The 17,392-nt window shown below is 52.7% G+C and overlaps 8 protein-coding genes across 8 annotated transcripts; 2 read left to right on the plus strand and 6 right to left on the minus strand.

Moving 5' to 3' along the window:
- Window positions 1-3: 3 nt before the first annotated feature.
- J4E87_001056 (uncharacterized protein) lies at window positions 4-627 on the minus strand (the record flags this gene model as incomplete). Its single annotated transcript, XM_049372705.1, has 1 exon — window positions 4-627. The coding sequence occupies one exon, from the start codon at window positions 625-627 to the stop codon at window positions 4-6; it is 624 nt and encodes a 207-aa protein (XP_049237363.1).
- Window positions 628-1,351: 724 nt separating this feature from the next.
- MDR2 (multidrug-resistance transporter mdr2) lies at window positions 1,352-3,754 on the minus strand (the record flags this gene model as incomplete). The annotated part of the gene is made up of 2 exons (XM_049372706.1): window positions 1,352-1,819; window positions 1,865-3,754. The coding sequence occupies 2 exons, from the start codon at window positions 3,752-3,754 to the stop codon at window positions 1,352-1,354; spliced, it is 2,358 nt and encodes a 785-aa protein (XP_049237364.1).
- A 648-nt stretch (window positions 3,755-4,402) lies between these two features.
- Window positions 4,403-5,629, plus strand: J4E87_001058 (uncharacterized protein; the record flags this gene model as incomplete). Its single annotated transcript, XM_049372707.1, has 1 exon — window positions 4,403-5,629. One exon carries the CDS (start codon window positions 4,403-4,405, stop codon window positions 5,627-5,629), a length of 1,227 nt encoding a protein of 408 aa, XP_049237365.1.
- A 48-nt stretch (window positions 5,630-5,677) lies between these two features.
- On the minus strand, window positions 5,678-7,255 carry J4E87_001059 (uncharacterized protein; the record flags this gene model as incomplete). Its single annotated transcript, XM_049372708.1, has 2 exons — window positions 5,678-7,009; window positions 7,067-7,255. The coding sequence occupies 2 exons, from the start codon at window positions 7,253-7,255 to the stop codon at window positions 5,678-5,680; spliced, it is 1,521 nt and encodes a 506-aa protein (XP_049237366.1).
- A 631-nt stretch (window positions 7,256-7,886) lies between these two features.
- Window positions 7,887-8,889, minus strand: J4E87_001060 (uncharacterized protein; the record flags this gene model as incomplete). Its single annotated transcript, XM_049372709.1, has 2 exons — window positions 7,887-8,583; window positions 8,633-8,889. The coding sequence occupies 2 exons, from the start codon at window positions 8,887-8,889 to the stop codon at window positions 7,887-7,889; spliced, it is 954 nt and encodes a 317-aa protein (XP_049237367.1).
- A 436-nt stretch (window positions 8,890-9,325) lies between these two features.
- J4E87_001061 (uncharacterized protein) lies at window positions 9,326-10,053 on the minus strand (the record flags this gene model as incomplete). The annotated part of the gene is made up of 2 exons (XM_049372710.1): window positions 9,326-9,752; window positions 10,004-10,053. The coding sequence occupies 2 exons, from the start codon at window positions 10,051-10,053 to the stop codon at window positions 9,326-9,328; spliced, it is 477 nt and encodes a 158-aa protein (XP_049237368.1).
- A 560-nt stretch (window positions 10,054-10,613) lies between these two features.
- J4E87_001062 (uncharacterized protein) lies at window positions 10,614-12,175 on the minus strand (the record flags this gene model as incomplete). Its single annotated transcript, XM_049372711.1, has 3 exons — window positions 10,614-11,825; window positions 11,877-12,030; window positions 12,171-12,175. The coding sequence occupies 3 exons, from the start codon at window positions 12,173-12,175 to the stop codon at window positions 10,614-10,616; spliced, it is 1,371 nt and encodes a 456-aa protein (XP_049237369.1).
- Window positions 12,176-15,946: 3,771 nt separating this feature from the next.
- J4E87_001063 (uncharacterized protein) lies at window positions 15,947-16,453 on the plus strand (the record flags this gene model as incomplete). The annotated part of the gene is made up of 2 exons (XM_049372712.1): window positions 15,947-15,950; window positions 15,996-16,453. 2 exons carry the CDS (start codon window positions 15,947-15,949, stop codon window positions 16,451-16,453), a joined length of 462 nt encoding a protein of 153 aa, XP_049237370.1.
- Window positions 16,454-17,392: the final 939 nt, after the last annotated feature.

Consider the following 17,392-nt stretch of genomic DNA (forward strand, 5'->3'; position numbering starts at 1 on the left):
CATCTAATACTTCCCACTCTCCTTAACCAACCCATTCTTCTCATTCTCCGCCTTAGGCTTCAACGCCCACTCAGGCGCCTCATCAATCTCATCCTCCTCAGCCTTATCCCCCTCCTCCTTAGTCTTATGCACACTACTCGGCAGATGCTCCGCAGGCGCATAGACCGTAATCAACTCGAGCGGCTGATCCCCCTTGGTAACAAACTGATGCTGTGTCCCAGCCGGCACAACAACAACATCACCGGCTTTAACCTCCTGGTCCTTGCCATTCACCGTCGCCAGCCCTTTACCGGATGTGAAAAGCAGGATCTGGTCGACAAGATGGACTTCATCCCCGATCTCGCCGTTCACGGGGACTTCCATGGCGACGATTTGGGAGTAGAGGCCTGTGTGTAGGACGGTGCGGAAGTCGCCGAAGCTTCGCTTTTCGGACATGAGGCCGGGGAAATGCACCATTTCATGTTTTGGGGGTGCGTTCTCGCGGTTGCCGACTTTCTTCAAGGCGTCCATTTTGGCGGCGTAGAGGCGAGGGGTGGTTGTGCTGAAGGATTTGGTGACGGTGACTGGGCTTCGCTTTGTGAATGTGGATGTGGAGAGGCGGAGGAGACGGGATGTGGTATTGAGCATTAGGGAGGAATTGGTTGAGATGGATGGGTTTCAGGGTCGAGTAAGATGGGGATTATATGGCACGTTGCTTTTGCATCACGGTATACATCGCGTCAGCGCGCGTTAGGTGTGGAGGGTCTAGACTGCGTGGTATGCATGACGTCACCATCGCGTTACCTCACGATGTACGGGGAGATTGCCTGTTCGGTACGCTAGTGTGTCCAGTAGAGCCTTGATTGGTAGCCTCTCATGTATCAGGCTGCGGTGCGTGCTATGAGTGGTGTCGTACCTGATTATGTGATGACATGGCGATGCAGGGTGCGATCAGGGTGCTGAAGGAGCTAGCGGAGCGTCCCGACATGTCTTGCAGAGTACAGAGTGATGTTGAGAGGAGAATGATTGTTTGATTATAGCTGCAAGCCTCACATGCTTGGGTCGTCAGAACGTGAACTATTTCCTAGGCTATGGCAATATAAGAGCGTGATCGTAGAAGTTCTCGTTTTGATCAAATAGTACCACTCAAATAGCGCCATGCAAGAGCGACACCACTCTCTGGACTCCCTGCGGAGCGCATACTGCTTTTGGGATGCGTGTTTGGGCCCAAGCGTGCAGCAACCCTGGTGCTGTGTGGAGGTTCATTGTTGGTGGTGGGCTTGTCCACCGTTGCTTCCATGAAGAAGCAGGAGAGTCGCGCAAAATCGCCACGACTGCCATTGAATATGATACAAATAAAGATGCAGCTTCACTAGACACGGTTGCGGCCAGCAGCTTCTTCCTTCTCCTCATCAAGCTCTCGCTCGATTTCCTCTTCTTCCGTAGGCTTTGGGGCCTTGACGTCCTTAGCAGGCACGTCACCACCGCTCATCTGCCATTCCATGAGTTTGTTGAATGCGCCCTCTGGGTTCGAGCTGAGCTGTTCGTAGGTGCCTTCCTCGGCTACCCTACCTTCAGAGTCGATGCAGATAATACGGTCGGACCGTTTGATCGTTGATAGACGATGGGCGATGCTAATAGTTGTGTTGTTTTCTTGGAGAAGCTTGTTAAGCGCTTGGTTCACAAGAGTTTCAGACTCGGCGTCCAGAGCACTCGTGGCTTCGTCGAGGATAAGGATGTCGGGCTTCTTGATGAGTGCTCGTGCGATGGCAATACGTTGCTTCTGGCCTCCGGAGAGTTGAGTTCCTCTTGCGCCAGCGTGTGTTTCAAGGCCATCAGGCTGTACCTGTTAGCGGGGCTCTCATATGATAGGGGTTGTACGTACGAAATCGCTGATGAACTGGCAGTTGGCCTTTCGGGCAGCAGCCACAATCTCAGCGCGAGTAGCATTGGGTACGCCGTATGCAATGTTCTCCGCGATTGTGCCAGAGAAGAGTACGGGCTCTTGACCGACGTAACCGATCTTCCTCCTCAGTTGCTTTGCGTTCAAGGTGGTGATGTCTCGGCCGTCGATGGTTACGGTTCCGGAGTTGGGGACGTAGAAACGTAGAAGGAGACTGGCGACCGTAGACTTTCCAGCTCCACTGGGTGCAACGATGGCTACATTGGTACCCTGCTCAATCCTGAAGCTGAGGTCCTTGAAGATGGTAACCGCTGGTCTGGTCGGGTAGCTGAAGTTGACGTTCTTGAATTCGATGGGGCCTCGAGCCGACTTCACTGGTAGACCCTTGGTGGGCGATATTGTTGGGTTGCGATCCTGGAGTTCGAAGAGACGACTGGCAGCTCCAACACCCTTCATCATCTCACCGTAGAAGCCGGAAAGACCAACCATACTAGAACCAGCATAGACGGTGTACATCAAGAACGAGGAGAGCTCACCGATGGAGATGACGCCGTTCTTGACCATGTTACTACCAACATACAGGATGGAGATGATGGTCAGGTTGCCCATTAGTCCAGTACTTCCGTAAAAGCTCGCGGCAACTACGGCTTCCTTCTTTCCTAGAGCGAATATCCTCTTGATCTGCCGGTTGTATCGCGATGCTTCTTGAACCTCTCCAGCGAAGGCTTGACTTGTTCTGACGTTCCCTAACCGCTCTTCGGCGATCTTAGTCAATGTTCCCAAGTTCTTCTGGATTTTCCGACTGAGGTTTCGTAGCGATCGACCGGAGAAAAAAGCGACGAGGGCGACAGGCGGGGCGATCAAGGCGAGAATACCAGTAAGCTTCAGACTGACGAAACCCATCATGGCGAAACCAGCTGCACCGCTAACGAGCGCACGTAGACCATCCGACAAATTTTGTGTGATGCTCTTTCCAACAATGATGGTATCCGAACCGAGACGGGAGATGAGATCTCCAACCCTGTTGGCGTCAAAGAATTCGGCGTTTTGGACGAAGGTCTTGCGGTAGAGCTGCGATCGAAGACGTGCGACAATGCGCTCTCCAACGATTCGAAGGATGATGATACGTCCAAAGTTGAAGGCAGCGCCGGTCGTCAAGACACCTGCCAGCCCGAAGTAGAAGATAGACGGAGAAACACCAAAGAGTAGCCCATTGGTGTTCTCAGTCGAGGTAGCGGCGTCCAAGATCTTGCCAATTGAGAAGGGTACCGAGAGAGAAATGCCAGAACCAAGGAGCAGGAACAGGAAGGCCCAGGAGAGTACGCCGAGCTCAGGTCGGGCAATTTTGATCAGCCTCCAGATCTCCTTCATGCCGCCTGGCGCTCCTGAAGAGCCAGACCCGTCTTTGCTGAGTTTGGCGCTCAAGTTGACCTGTTTCGCCTGCGCTGCCTTTTCGGACTTTGCAAAGCCTTGTTCCTCGTTCTCGGGCTCGCCATCGTGCTCTTCCAAGTCTACGATGCCCTTTTGTTTGATTTCCTCTTTGTATGATATGCGCTGCTTCGCAGGCTTGGCATTGCTCGAGGCTTCGGCTAATAGTCGCGATGTCGTGAACATGCGAGCTGGTGTGTGTAGGCCATTGTTGCGTGTGGTGCCCGCGACTGCGAGTCGTAGTATGGATGACGGTGCGAAGAGAAACGGCGCGCAGCTGTTCGGTGACGTCTTCGGTATTGAAGCTTTCGGTATCGGCGTGGTAGCGAAGGATCTCGAAATGGCGGGTGTTATCGTCGAGATGCGCGACTGTATATTGGAAAAGAGGGCTCCGTTGCCTGGGCCGTGCCAGGCCTTTGCGGAGAAAGCCAGCGGGGCGCGCATGGCTGGCGGAGGGTAGACGAGGCAGCTACCGGACGTGAAGATGGAATTGGGGCGTTATTGAGGCATTCGACATGGCCATGGACGTGCGGACGTGGGAGTGGACGGCTTCGGACATGTCAATCAAAAGTTCGGCGCCTCGCTGATGACGACAGGACCGCCGCGTCGATCGCTTGCGTGCCGCGGCTCGATCTCCGAGAGTCCCTGAAGCAGGGCACTACCAACTTCACGCCCGCGTTCAAGGGTCTTTGCAATGATCACGTTCTAGATGCCCAGTGTTTTTATGGATGTCTATTGTCTCAATGTTTGTCACTGCACGACGTCATCGCCGCGGGACGCTGCAGCTTTGAGCGCTCCAGGTCGTCTCCTTGTTCACCCCCACACCAAATCGACGACGTTTCTACAAAGAAGTTCAATCTCTCGAACGAAGAAGGCGCGAATATGACTCAATAGATAGCTGCTACATAGGGGTGGCCTTACGGCTCATTCGCAGCATGAATGGAAAGTGCGACCGCCTGAGTCATCTCCACTCATACACCAGGCGTCAACGAATGTCTCAGCCCCAACAGCGATGCATCTCAGAGTATGTTTCACGTTTACACATAACTCGTCGATAAGTTACACAGTTGTACGGTAGCATTGTCCGTAGCCATGGCGTCCACACCTGAAACCCAGACACCCATTCGTCTAGACGGCACAACACTCGAAGGCGGAGGCCAACTTCTACGGGTAGCCCTTGGCCTCTCGAGCCTGACCAAAAGTCCAATCCACATCATCAAGATCCGGGGCAAGCGCTCCGGCGGCGGGGGACTTAAAGCCCAGCATTTGACCTGTGTGCAGTGGCTAGGCCAAGCAAGCAATGCGAACATCGACGGTGCAGAATTCAAGAGCAAGGAAATTGCTTTTATTCCATCCAAGATCGTCGAACGGTCAAACAGCTTACTGAGTGTTGGCGACGTGCGGATCAAACAGAGCACACCTGGTAGCGTGAATCTGGTCCTACAAGCTATCCTACCGTACATCATCTTCTCTGGAGTTGAAGCGCCGATACGTGTATGTATCGACGGAGGCACCAATGTTTCCAACTCTCCCTCCATCGACTATGTTGTTCAGGTCCTCATACCAATGTTGAAACTTATCGGTACACCACACATCGGCATTCAGATCCATTCGCGGGGCTGGTCACAAGGGAGCGCTACTGTTGGCAGCGTCACGTACACAATTTCGCCTCTGAAAGAAAGACTATCAGCGTTTCAATTACTCGACAGAGGAGAAATTGTCAGTGTAACGGCGACCATCATCGCACCCAAAGATACTGAGCGGCAGTTCCGCGAGGAACTCGATTTTATGTTTGAGAAACGCCAATCTCGTTTCTTCGGCGATACGGGCGATCGCCATGACAGGGTTGACACTACCTTTGAAAATTCACACCACAACAAGCGTTACTACCTCCTACTAGTAGCTACCACGTCCACCGGCATGAAGCTTGGCCGCGATTGGCTATACGATCGTGGGTTCCGTGCTGGGAAGCTCGAACAGATCATTCCTACCATCGTGAAGAAGATTTCCGACGATTTGTTGGCGGAGATTGAGCATGGTGGCTGCGTGGATGAGTACCTACGCGACCAGTTGGTAGTGTTCCAGGCACTCGCTAAGGGAAGGAGTCAAGTGTATGGGGGAAAGAGCGACGGCGAATCGGTGAAGCCGAGTCTACATGCCAAGACTGCGCAGTGGGTAGCAAAGGAGATGCTTTGTGTGGAGTTTGATGACGAAGGTGGGTGTGAAGGCATTGGGTTCTTGCCAGGTGATATGAGTCAGTATTATAGTGCAGACCATGGTCTTGCGAAGCATCTGGATAGCATGAGCATCTCTTCATGAAAGCACGAACAGTTACTATCAAAATGTCTCTGTTAATCCCTATCCGTTCTACAACGCATACCTAAAATGCTTCGCCTGCTTATCCGTCAAATCGCTGAATCCATCCCGAATGGCCTGATCATCTTCTCCCTGACCATACATCCTATCCCTCCTCTTGTTCTCCCAACCCATCCACAGAGCCAGTACACCTCCAATCACCACCATTGCGCAATAGCAAACGATGAGCCCCGTCAATGCCGAGAAATAACGTGGCGCCTCCCTCGCGAAGAAGATATTGGCTCCTGCAATATTGCCCGCCGCGTAGAAAACGAACCACATGCCGTTCGCAGTGCTACGCTTCGTGTGACCCGCGATGTTTGTCGTAAGCAGATTCCAGGAGAGAATGACCGGAGCGCCGATGATGTACTGCAGCCAAGTACATCCGACAAGGCTCCAGCGTTCCGATAGCGGCGTGAGTCGAATCCCCAACAACCCGGCCAGCGGTGGCAAACAAACCAGAGCCAGGATAAGACACCTTGTATCCCTGAAGTAACCCGCCGCAAGTCCACACAACGGCACAACAACAAACTCAATAGCCCCAGTCGGAAGCTGAAGCAACGTAGCATAGATACCACTAAACCCGAACCCCCGAATAAGGCTCGACGAAAAGTTCGACACACCGCCATTGATAACTCCACAGCACAGCCCAATCAGACTAATACAAAGCACCTTGAAATCCAGCACCGCCTCCAGCGCCTGATGTTTCTGAAACTGCTTCGTCTTAACACCAATCATATTGCTCGCGATACGATCAATCGCCACAATCCGCTGTTTATGGTTCAGGAACTTGGCGGTGGAAGGACTATCAGGCATAACCCAGAGGAACACCCACGCCCAGACGAAGTTCAACAGGCCGATGACGAGGAAGATGAGTTGCCACGTTTTGATATGCGCGGAATGCGCGTGACCGAGGCCGTATCCGAGGAGCGCACCGACCATCGTTGCCATGCCGTTGAAAGCGAGGAATACGCACATGCGAACGGGTTGTTCGTCGCGGCGGTAGAACATACTGACTATGTTCATGATGGCGGGACTGATACTGGCTTCGAACATGCCGAGGAAGAAGCGGAGGGCTAGCATGCCGGAGTAGTTTTTCGCTGCGACGTGGCAACAGAGGAGGATGGACCAGAGGAGAATCATTAGGCCGGTGTATTTCGAGACTGGAAGCCGCTGGATGAGGTAGTTTGCGGGGAGTGCCCAGAAGAGGTAGCCGAAGTTGAAGATGGCGGCGACCCAGCCGTACCGGTCGCCTTGGAGACCCAGGTCGGGGGTTAGGGTGTAGGCGTTTGCGTAGTTTAGGGAGAGTTTGTCTAGGAATTGGATCATGTATGTTATGCAGATCTGGATCTCTTAGCTATGCTGTCTCGTAGTTGATGACATGAGTTGAGAAGAACGTACCATCGGCATGATGACCCAATCGATCTTTCTCAAGACGACTTTGCGTTCTGCTTCCAGCTCTTCTCTTGAGTATTGTTGGACTTCGAGATACAGATCTGCACCGATATCGCGCATCTGCTTCTCAGCAGCAAGTTGCCCCTCATCGATGCTAGCCTCTCGCGCTGGCGAGATCTCCTCTTTCTCTCCCATGTTGAATCTGTACAGCTGCTGAACCGGCTGTTGGTGCTTGAAGTCCGGATGCAACTATTGACCTGAGATGTGTAGAGGCGAGATAACCGAAGACCCTGGCAACGACTTCTCACAGGCGACAGTAATGTTCGGGGATACAACACAGACAACGAGGTCATGACATCTGTACTTAAGTGCAGCAGTTGAGGCCTCCCACCCTTGGCAACGGCCGTGAACGCAGTTATCGGCTATCTTGCCAAGGCAGTCTTATCGTTGTGTTGAGCATTGCATATCGCTACCTAGGCCGGCCGTAGCATATGCAGGTGGATGATGTTGCTGCACGCCATTGGTGTTGTTGATCCTTCGGCATGTCGAATCGGATAATTCCGCGGGTACAGTTACCCTGGTTGGAGTAGCCTGAGATAGCGCGCGAATGTAATGTCAACTCCAATGCTGCGATTACGATATGGGCTCGCAGCGCTTCTGCTCACCTGTTCCATACATGTCATTGTTAAGAATCGGGATTGCAACAGCTTGTCCAAAGTGTCCAAAGTGGTAAATGCTACTTGTCTCGTATTTGCTACTATGGGGGTGCTGGAATGTTGCATCTGGCCATAGGTGTGGCAAGGAGCAGCGCCGGTCATGCGAAATCCTATTTCCACAGACCGTACGGGCCGGATGTGAACTTCCAGAGCTTGACTGTTCCATCCTCACTGCCTGTCGCGTAGAGCTTTCCGTCAGGCGAGAAGCTTGCCGACCAGATAGGTCCGTGATGGCCCTTGTTGGTCTCGAGCTCCTTCTCCTCGTTGAAGTCCCAGACCCTGACCCAGGTATCATTCTGGTTGCTACCACCAGTAACAAACTTCCGCTCCCCGTTGTGCAGAGCCACGCTGGCAATCTCGTATGGTGTCTTGATGCTTTTGATGAGCGATCCGGGCGACTGGCTGTTGAAGAAGTAGGCACTGTTTCCAGCAGCTACGCTCAGAATGCCCTCCGAGGAGGTGTTATCCAACTCGCAAGAGCCAACAGTGCCTTCGACGGCGTGCTCGCCGATTGTAGACTCTTGGCGTAAGTCCCACCACCGCACCTTCTTGTCTTCGGCGGCTGTGATTATGACGTTCGGGTCCGATGTCCACACGATCGACTTGATGGTTCCGGTGTGGACACCTGCGCCAATCTCGAAGCTCGTCGCGTCGCTACGTGAAAGGTCGTATATGCGCAACTTCTTCTCCATGCCTCCTGTCGCGAGGATCTGAGGGTGGGGCTGATTGGGGAACGCGACGGCGCGTACGATGTGGTTGTGCGAGAGTGTGTGTAGGGCTTCACCGGTGTGCGTGTCCCAGACCTTACTGTGGAGTATTAGTACTCGCTTCCCTCGCGGTAATCGGAAGCACTTACGCAGAGAAATCCGCAGAGGCCGTCGCTGCCAGTGAGGCATCCGAGGAGAGTCTCGCTTGCCAGACGGCGCCCTTGTGGCCCAGGAAGGTGCCAATCCAGTCACCCGTCACTCCGTCGCGGAGCATGGGGTTGTTATCCTTGCATGCTGATATAATGTAATATTGGTCCTCGTCGACCAAAGACGAGAAGTGAATATGCGGCACAGGTCTCGAGTGGCCGTGGCAGGTGAGGGGCACGACCTTGGTTGTCTCGGGCATGGTGGGCAGGTAAGGAGGGTGTGTAGTTTCGACGTAAAGAGCGAGTGCGATAACAAGTCGAGTGAGCTGAGCAGCTGCAGTCTGGAGCGGTGAGGCGTGATTGCGCGAGGGCGTGTGTTCTAGGTATGGCTGGTCGCAGACGGTTCCGAGCTAAGTAGGAGCCACGCGGAGTTTCTCTAACAGTTCAGAAAGACAGAAAAGAGAGCGAGAGATGCAAAATGGTCGTCAATGGGTCGTAACGTCGTTAAAGTGGCAGGCTGGTGGAATCGCAAGTTCATGGACAGCAATTCGAGGGGGAAACATTGGAAAGTTGAAACCTAGCTCAGGGTGGCCTGTCGGTAGTGCCGGACATCTCCGCTGCCGAGGCAAGACCGCGCTACCACTCTTCTAGCTACGCAAGAATACCCAGGTATTATCATTTGCTTTCTTGTCCTTCCTAACTGAATTTGTCTTCCTCGTAAGACAGCATTTCTGGCCGCCAGTCTAGTTGGTAACCACCACAACGAGGACAGTGACCCTTCCAATCATTTTCCTTCAGCTCGGCCATCAACACAATATCATAGACGTCTCTGACGAATCCACAGAACTCTCGATGTACAACGGCATCTATAGGGTCTGGGTCGTCTGATCGCACTTGCATCGACCACCAACCAATGCTACATTTGAACACTGAGATGACCCGATCCCGGAACTGAGCAAAGTCGTACTTGTCACCGACGCGGTACAAGCCTAAGCAATCTCGGATGCTACGGGCAGTACGAATAACGTTGTCAACGTCATCCAGACTTGGTATCTTTTGATCGTATGCAAAGTTGAGCATCAAGAGTAGAGCATCGGGATCGTCTTCTTTCAGGGTGATCTCTCTGGCGGAACTTTCCTTCGTGCGTCAGTAAGGGATGCATCTCTATCATCGGAAGATAATCCTACTGCAAACTGTCCAGTGAAAGCTGCCTTGAACCAGTACGACATTGCGCTTAGCACTACTTTGTGCGCTTCGAAGGTCCGCTCTCCTGAGACTCCATATCGAATCGTGATGTCGGATAACATCTTTGAATTTGAGTAGCTGGAACCAATATTGTCAGTGTGCCTTTCTTCAATGTAGTTTACGACTTACCTCTCGAAACCGAGCTTCTGTCGCTTGTGTGGGTTGCTGGGGGACTCCATTTCGACTGTGTTGAAATAGAGTTATTGTCGTTAAGGAAGAAAGGAATGTTGGACATGAGAGAAGGACCGTTGTAAGCAGATTGCGTGCAAACAAGTAGCAGCCGAACCCAAGAGCCTCTCACTTGTCATGGAGCTAAGACTGGGTAATAATTTCTCTTACCCAAGCCAGATGGTGAAGACTTCGGATAGGTCTCAGCTCCATTTCATGCACTTTGGTACATACAGATCACTAATTACATCAGGTGTGTGATAATCACTGAGACAATACGAACAAAAAACTACAAAGGGACGGCAACGTGATCATAGTTCAACACATGACTCGGACAGCTCGATAACTTGGACATAGCACATAACGACAAAGACGACTTTACTTTCGTCAATCCAGTGAGCTCAACAGACACTTCCAGTTTGGCAGATTCACAGGTAATCAACGAAGTCAGGGGGGGTATTTCTGATTAGATGTTACTACAGATTAGGATATATGTACAAACGCGTCCCGCTATGGACGCTGGAAGATTGCGTAACGCTCGAAGCATGACCGTCATAGCTTAGCAGCGCCTTTATAGGGAGGCGTCGACCTTGGCAGCGCCGAGGACATCGGCGGAGACGTCAATGTTCTTGACATCGTCGACGGTGGAGCCGACCTTGTCGGTGGCGGTCTTGACGGTAGATCCGGCTACGCCCTTGACGTTGTCGACAACAGGGGAGACAACACCGGAGACAGTGTTGACAACGGGCTCAACGGCACCCTTGACAGCGTTGACGGCAGGGTCGACGGCGCCCTTGACAGTGTTGACAGCGGGCTCAACAGCGCCCTTGACAGTGTTCACAGCAGGCTCGACGGCACCCTTGACGGTGTCAACGGCGGGCTTAACGGCACCGGTGGCAGTGTTGGCAACAGGCTCGACGGCACCAGTGGCACCACCAACAACGGGGGCGACGTCAGGAACCTGGCGCTTCTCAACAGCGGCATCAGCGGACTGACCAAGAACGGAAGCGGAACCAGTGGTGTTCTTGACGTCGTCAACAGTGGATCCAACAGTGGATCCAACAGTGGACTCAACCTTGGAGGTAACGCCATTGACGGCACCGAGAGCGCTGTCCTTGACGTCGTTGACAATGGGGGTAACAAGGCCGGAGACAGCGCCAGTGACAGGGGCAACAGCCTGCTCGACACCGTCGACAACAGGCTTGAGAGCAGACTCAACACCGTCAACGACGGGGGCAACGGGGGCGGTGACACCCTCAGCGATGCCGTTGACGTCCAGGTTCTGGACGTCGGCGAGAGTAGATCCAACCTTGGAGGTAACGTCGCCAGCAACGGGGACGTCGCCAACAACGGGCAGGCCCTGGCGCTTGCCGATGGATGCGTCGATGGAGGCACCGAGGGCATCGACCTTAGCATCGATGTTCTTGACGTCGTCGACAGTGGAGGTGACCTTGGAGGTAGCACCATTGACGAGGTCACCAGCGACAGGGAGCTCCTGGCGCTTGCCAACCTCAACCTCGACAACGTCGTCGAGAGCCTCGACCTTGGCGTCAGCACCGACGTTCTTGACGTCGTTGACAGTGGAGGTGACGCCGGAGGTAGCACCACCAACGATGGGCTTGACGTCAGGGACCTGGCGCCTGGTGATGTGGGCACCAACGTTGGCGTTGATCTTCTTGGGGTCGACGGAGGCGTCTACGGAGCCGAACTTGGTGCCGACCTTTGCGTTAACACGGCGACCGATGGAGGCGTTGATCTTGGGGCTTGCGACACCCTCAACCTTCTGTTGAACTTGTCAGTTGAGTGATCATAAGACGACTTGTAGTGTACTCACGTTGACGGTGGAAGAGACGCCAGATGTGGCGCCACCAACGACGCCATCAACCTTGGGGATCTGGGGAATAACAGCGGCGTTCGCAACAGCGGCGGCTGCAAGAATGGCGGGGACGTTGAAACGCATCTTGGGAGAATTAGGGTTCTTGGAAAGACTGTAAAATAGTTGGAGCAAAAAGCGAGTGTCGTAAAAAAGGAATGACTGTGGATCTGTAGCTGGATGATACTACTACTGAAGTCGGAGCCGATAGTACTTATATACTCACCCACTCCAACGTCTCTCTCCTAACGCCACACCATGTACAAGTGTGGCAGCACAGTAATGTCCGGTATATCACCGTTGTGTGCATTAGGAAGACCAGTAGGATGTCGATCGACATGACGAAGCCTGATTCCAGGGTGTCCGTAGTTGATCCACTGGAGAGACCCATGCATTCGGCCATTATGAAGTGGTATCATGAACGTAGATCGCTGTTGGTGACCCCACAAAGGTGGAAACCACCAGCACGGGTCCTTTGCCCCGCTCGAGTAATTTCTAGCTGGAGTATGGCAGATTTGACAGCCTCACCGTATCTTGTCTTGAGGCTGGCAGCTTGGCATAGGTACTGCTGGTCGTGACTTTTCCAGGTATGCATCCCTGGATTCATTTAGTTCGCCTTACCAAGAGGAACCTTAATCAAGATGACTTCAAGGGCATGCGCCATGCGCGACGCCGCTTTCAGTCTCCCAAAGCTCTTCCTATTTTGCTGTGTCTCTAACAGTCCCGAGTCATAACCTGTGCGCTTCAGGTCATCGTGTTGGTGTCGATTGGGATCGGCATCAGGGGTAGAACTGCCAGGGCGCGGAACTCGCGGCTTCGATGCGGACTATCGTAGACGTCTCCTGCGACTCATTGGTATGACCCATTCAGTGAGAAAAGCTTAGATAGGGCTGCCATCGCACTGGTATCGACGCTGCATTGGTCGTTCTCAGAGCGGCTCTTTGTTCCTTGTCAGTGGGTTGCAGTCCGCTCTGCCACATCTCACCGTTACAACGTGAACGATCGGCCCGTATGCGCGTCTTCTAGTATAGACGACCTGCAGTTTGTCGTCTCCAGCTACTCAAGTATACTTGAAGTTGCAGTCCATTATGTGGTCGCGCAAACTACTGGGTCGCGGTTTTACAGAAAGTACGGTGGTATTTTTGCGCGATCGTCGGAAGCCAGCACTCAGGCACACTCCTTCCTGGATCGGTCCGAATGTTCCCCAAGCGGCGTAGCGTTGACCAATACAGCTTAGTGCCTTCACAACGCGCACGGTAAACCTTCCATGACGCAGCCTTTTGTTGATATCGCGCTACAACTACGAGACGGCCGTTGGAGATTTTACCCGTGTCTTGACTCTAGCTTTACCAAACTGGTGGAGGATTAGCGTTGTCTGAACGAATTGGGCTACCAGCAATTTCCCGACGCGTCTCCACGCCACGTGCCTGCTCCACATCGAGTGCCCGTGTCGAGCTACACGCAAACCTCAGCTTCAAGTCTTCTGACTATTGAATTGGTAGTCCCAAGGCCACTATGCTAGTCTTTCACCGGATTGTAGGTGCAGTCGTACTATGTATCTTTTCGCCCAGTTCGACGATGTCACACGGCAAGCTCTGCCTGAGAATTGTCATCAGTAACGACAACGAAAAGCATGTGCCTTGAGCTGCGGAGAAAACCGTTGGTGGACGATCACTTCAGCGATCGAATCGGTCCGAGTCAGCAGCCTCCCGCCCCTGGACCGTTTATGAATGCAAGGGCACTGGCCGCAGAACCACATTAAATCTTGCACGGTCCGATGCCGTATCTCGAGGTGCAGTCACACTGCGTACTGGACAGGATATGAACACCGGCAGTATCAGAGGGCTGTCCCTCGAAAGACGCCCCCTATCAGGCCCTTCGAGTACGTAGACGTCCGTTTCATACACGCAGGGATTGCTCCTCCACCACTTGACCACATACAAGTCCCTGTTACGCCGGAGCTGCATTGATGTCATCCCCCGAGGAGGTCGGAGTACGGTCACTGTTACGGTTGTGTCGGTGTACTCGATGATCACATCACAAGACTCGTCTGTCGTCTAATCAGCACTGAGCTTGGAGACAGGTTCGATACCAGCGACGGACCGGATTTGCCCGCAAATGACAAGCCACGAAAGGAAGTACTCACAACAATCGTTTGCGGTGCAACAATGCATATGCGGTCGTGCAACGAAGGCACATAGCAGCTTCTGCGATTTCCTTGACGACTTCACTACTTGTCTCGATGGCTCGATTGGAGTAGGCGACAGTCTTCTCTAATGTACACTATGTCCGCTACTGTCCACTCTCGAGGAAGCTCGTGACCATTGCACTTGCTACCCGTTATATGGAGACAGGTTTGCGACCATTCACTCGAGACGGAACCCCCTCCCAGGCAACAGCACATGTTGGCTAGGGAATCTTGCTTGAACATTCCCTATCTCGCCTCGTTTGGTTGTACTTCGACCCCATTGCCCCGCACCTCTCACCATGTCTATCCTAATCGAACGGATAGGAGGGCACATGTGTAGTCAGACGGGTGCCTACTAGCACCTGCCTGTGAAGTTACTCTTCTTTTCCTTCATACGATCGCTGTTATTGATACTCTTTATTCGTGAATTTACCCCTCCGCACGCTCGCAGGCTGTTGGTCTTCAGCCATGTCGTCCTCCACAGCCAGCAGTATCCCCAAGGCCAGTATCAGGGACCTTCCCGACGAACTACTTCTTCAAGTCATTCCTCATCTAATAGTCGAGCCGCGCTTCGACCGAAACGCCTACGGAAATCTAATATCCCTCGCCGCTGCGAACACTCGCTTTCCCGGAGTCATTCGAACCACCTTTCACGAGCTCAAAGCACTTACTGTTCCCCTTCCGAAAGCATTCGCCTTGTTTCGTACGCTCCGGGATTTCCCCGCCAACGAATGGGCGTGCGATCTTGAAATCAAAAGCGAGCGAACTTGATTGTTGGGCTCAATGTATCTGTACTGTCAATCTAGAAACGTATCTTTCATCTCATACTCCACCTGCTGCCCAAGTCAATAGTAAACACTCAAGTACGTGACATAGGTATATCTCCCGTCGTAGTGACGCTAGTCGTACTATACCCATATATAAGAAGAAAGCAAAATGGTATTGCTGCCTTCGTGCCCTGGAACTGTAGCCATGACTGATACGTCGGCATTGTGATCGTTCGGCTCAACTAGGACAAATGCGGGGGCAAGCTAACTCTATTCCGACGCACCCGAGATCGCGTCTGGGCAGGGCTGTGCGGGCGCTTGGTTACCAGCCACCATCTCGCAATTTGCCACCTATCGTCTTCTATCCACCATCCACCATTTCCCATTCCCGTAGCCGAGATGTTTCAATTCGCGATCTGCTGGTGATTCCATGTGAAGTGTGCATGGCACACCGTTGAGATGCTGTTCTTCGCAAGATCGCTAGTTGAGTATTGCGCGATTCACGATTGATCCGAGTGAGCCGAGTGAGCCTTGACTATCTAGGTGCTGTTGAACCGTGTGCATTAGAGGCATACCAGATCACCAAAGAGATGAAATTGGTCGTGTGAGGTGCGAACGTATCCTTGGTATTTAAGCTGACAAGATGCGCAAACTTGACGCCAGGGCGCAGGCGCCGAGCCTGCACGCCTGACGCTCAGCCTCGCCATAGATAGGCGTTGGGGGCCGCTTACATCTATGTTAGATACAGCTCCGCCCTGCTGCATGGGAAACCTCACCCCAAATCCGTTACACTTCAACTTCGCTATGAAGCTCATTTCCTTTGTTATAGCATTTTACCGACTCTTCCTCGTCACCGGAGCTGCTCCGCTAGAGCATAAGGACGATGACTGCACCCAAACCCACAGCTCAAAGGCGACCTGGGACACCGTCGATAAATACACCGTCGAGTTATTCCAAGCGGAAGCTACATTGCGACCTGAACCTAACCTCTGTCTGTTCTACACGCGCGGCTTGAGCGAGACGGCGCGCTGTTACGCGAAAACCAGACCAAATGGCGAGTCTCCAATGACAACAATATGGGTATTTGCATCTTCGCTACATAGTCCCCGCATTTTGCTGATCAAGCCAAGGATGTCTGGCCCAAACAATACTACAACAGCGAAGCCACGAGAACGAATCCATTGCGCTGCATCATGAACAACGAAACCTGGCGAACACAGTATTACACCAACATGTCCAAAGCCTTCGCGTCGCTATGCAAAGTTTTCGCAACAGTCATGGACGCCAGTATTGGACCGGGCGCAGATACTCCAGGTTATGTCAACAAGGGAGGTCTTTGGTTTCAAGCGGAGTTTCCAGTCCTACAAGAGCAGAACAAAATGCTCATGATAGAAGCCATATCGCCAGATGGAAAAGTCGCATGCACATACTGGACGAAAACGGATGTTGTCCAGAACAGTATCCATGACACAAACATATACGGACGTGGTATGGCTACGGGCAGCGAAGCATGGTTGGACATATTTTCGGTAGCTGACCACTCGCTACGCGAAAACTGGCATATGGGCTTGCAGGGCAAGTAACGTTTATGAAGTTCAATGAACAAATTATTAGATACACCACAACACTCTCGCATCTACCTTCTTCGGGTGCCCTATTCAACCCACCCTTAGCTCGGATTCATCCTCCGGTCCGGTCCGCGTTATTCCTCATGTATGTCCCAATCTTGCGAACGTACTTGAGAAAACCCCAAAAATACCTTGAAAAAGCGATTGTAATGCATACAAGGCTCACTACGTAGCATTTCCGTTGAAATGGGCACTCGCTGTCTAGACAGTTATACCGGGTCACCACGGCGGCGACGCCCAAAGACGAAGCTGCGACAGTGATAGCAGACCTAACTAGCGGGATAGCGCGAGCATCATTTGATGGGACTGCATGTCTTTCCACGAGATAGTCGGGGCCATTACCCAAGGTGCGGTCGTTCTGCTTAATCGATCCCAGGGCATTCTTGTCGGCATCAGCGCGGGCGATCCCCGATCCAGGACGCTCATCCTTGAGCATGTACCAGAACGAACAGATCAGAATACCGTATAGTAGTAGCTGATGCCCCAGCACGTAGAACAGGAACGAGGATATCCTCCAAGGTTTAAGGAGCTCGTGCGGGCGCGCTCGATCCAGATGTACCGCATACGCGAGGCTGAGGGAACCAAGCATGGAGAGGAAGGTCCCGGGTATGTAAAGATAGCGCCAATAGTACCAGTTTTGTTGTACGAATTTGTTGAGGGCAGATTGTCTTGCGCTCAATGCGCTAGTTAATGGTATTGTGTCGCTCATGTTGAGGTACGGGCTGTGATGGTGCGAGGTGGTCAGGATGAGACTCATACATATAATTGCTTTTACCAAGAGTCTTGATAAAGCGGCAAAGTACCAAATACCCGGCTTCTGAGCTTGGCGGTTACTATGTGTGTCGCTGTCCGTTAGTTGCATCACTGTTAGACCGTGCCACGCGGGTAAGCGGC

Source organism: Alternaria ethzedia (assembly GCF_023757985.1).
Source record: "Alternaria ethzedia strain BMP 0044 chromosome Unknown scaffold_2, whole genome shotgun sequence".
NCBI classification, from domain to species: domain Eukaryota; kingdom Fungi; phylum Ascomycota; class Dothideomycetes; order Pleosporales; family Pleosporaceae; genus Alternaria; species Alternaria ethzedia.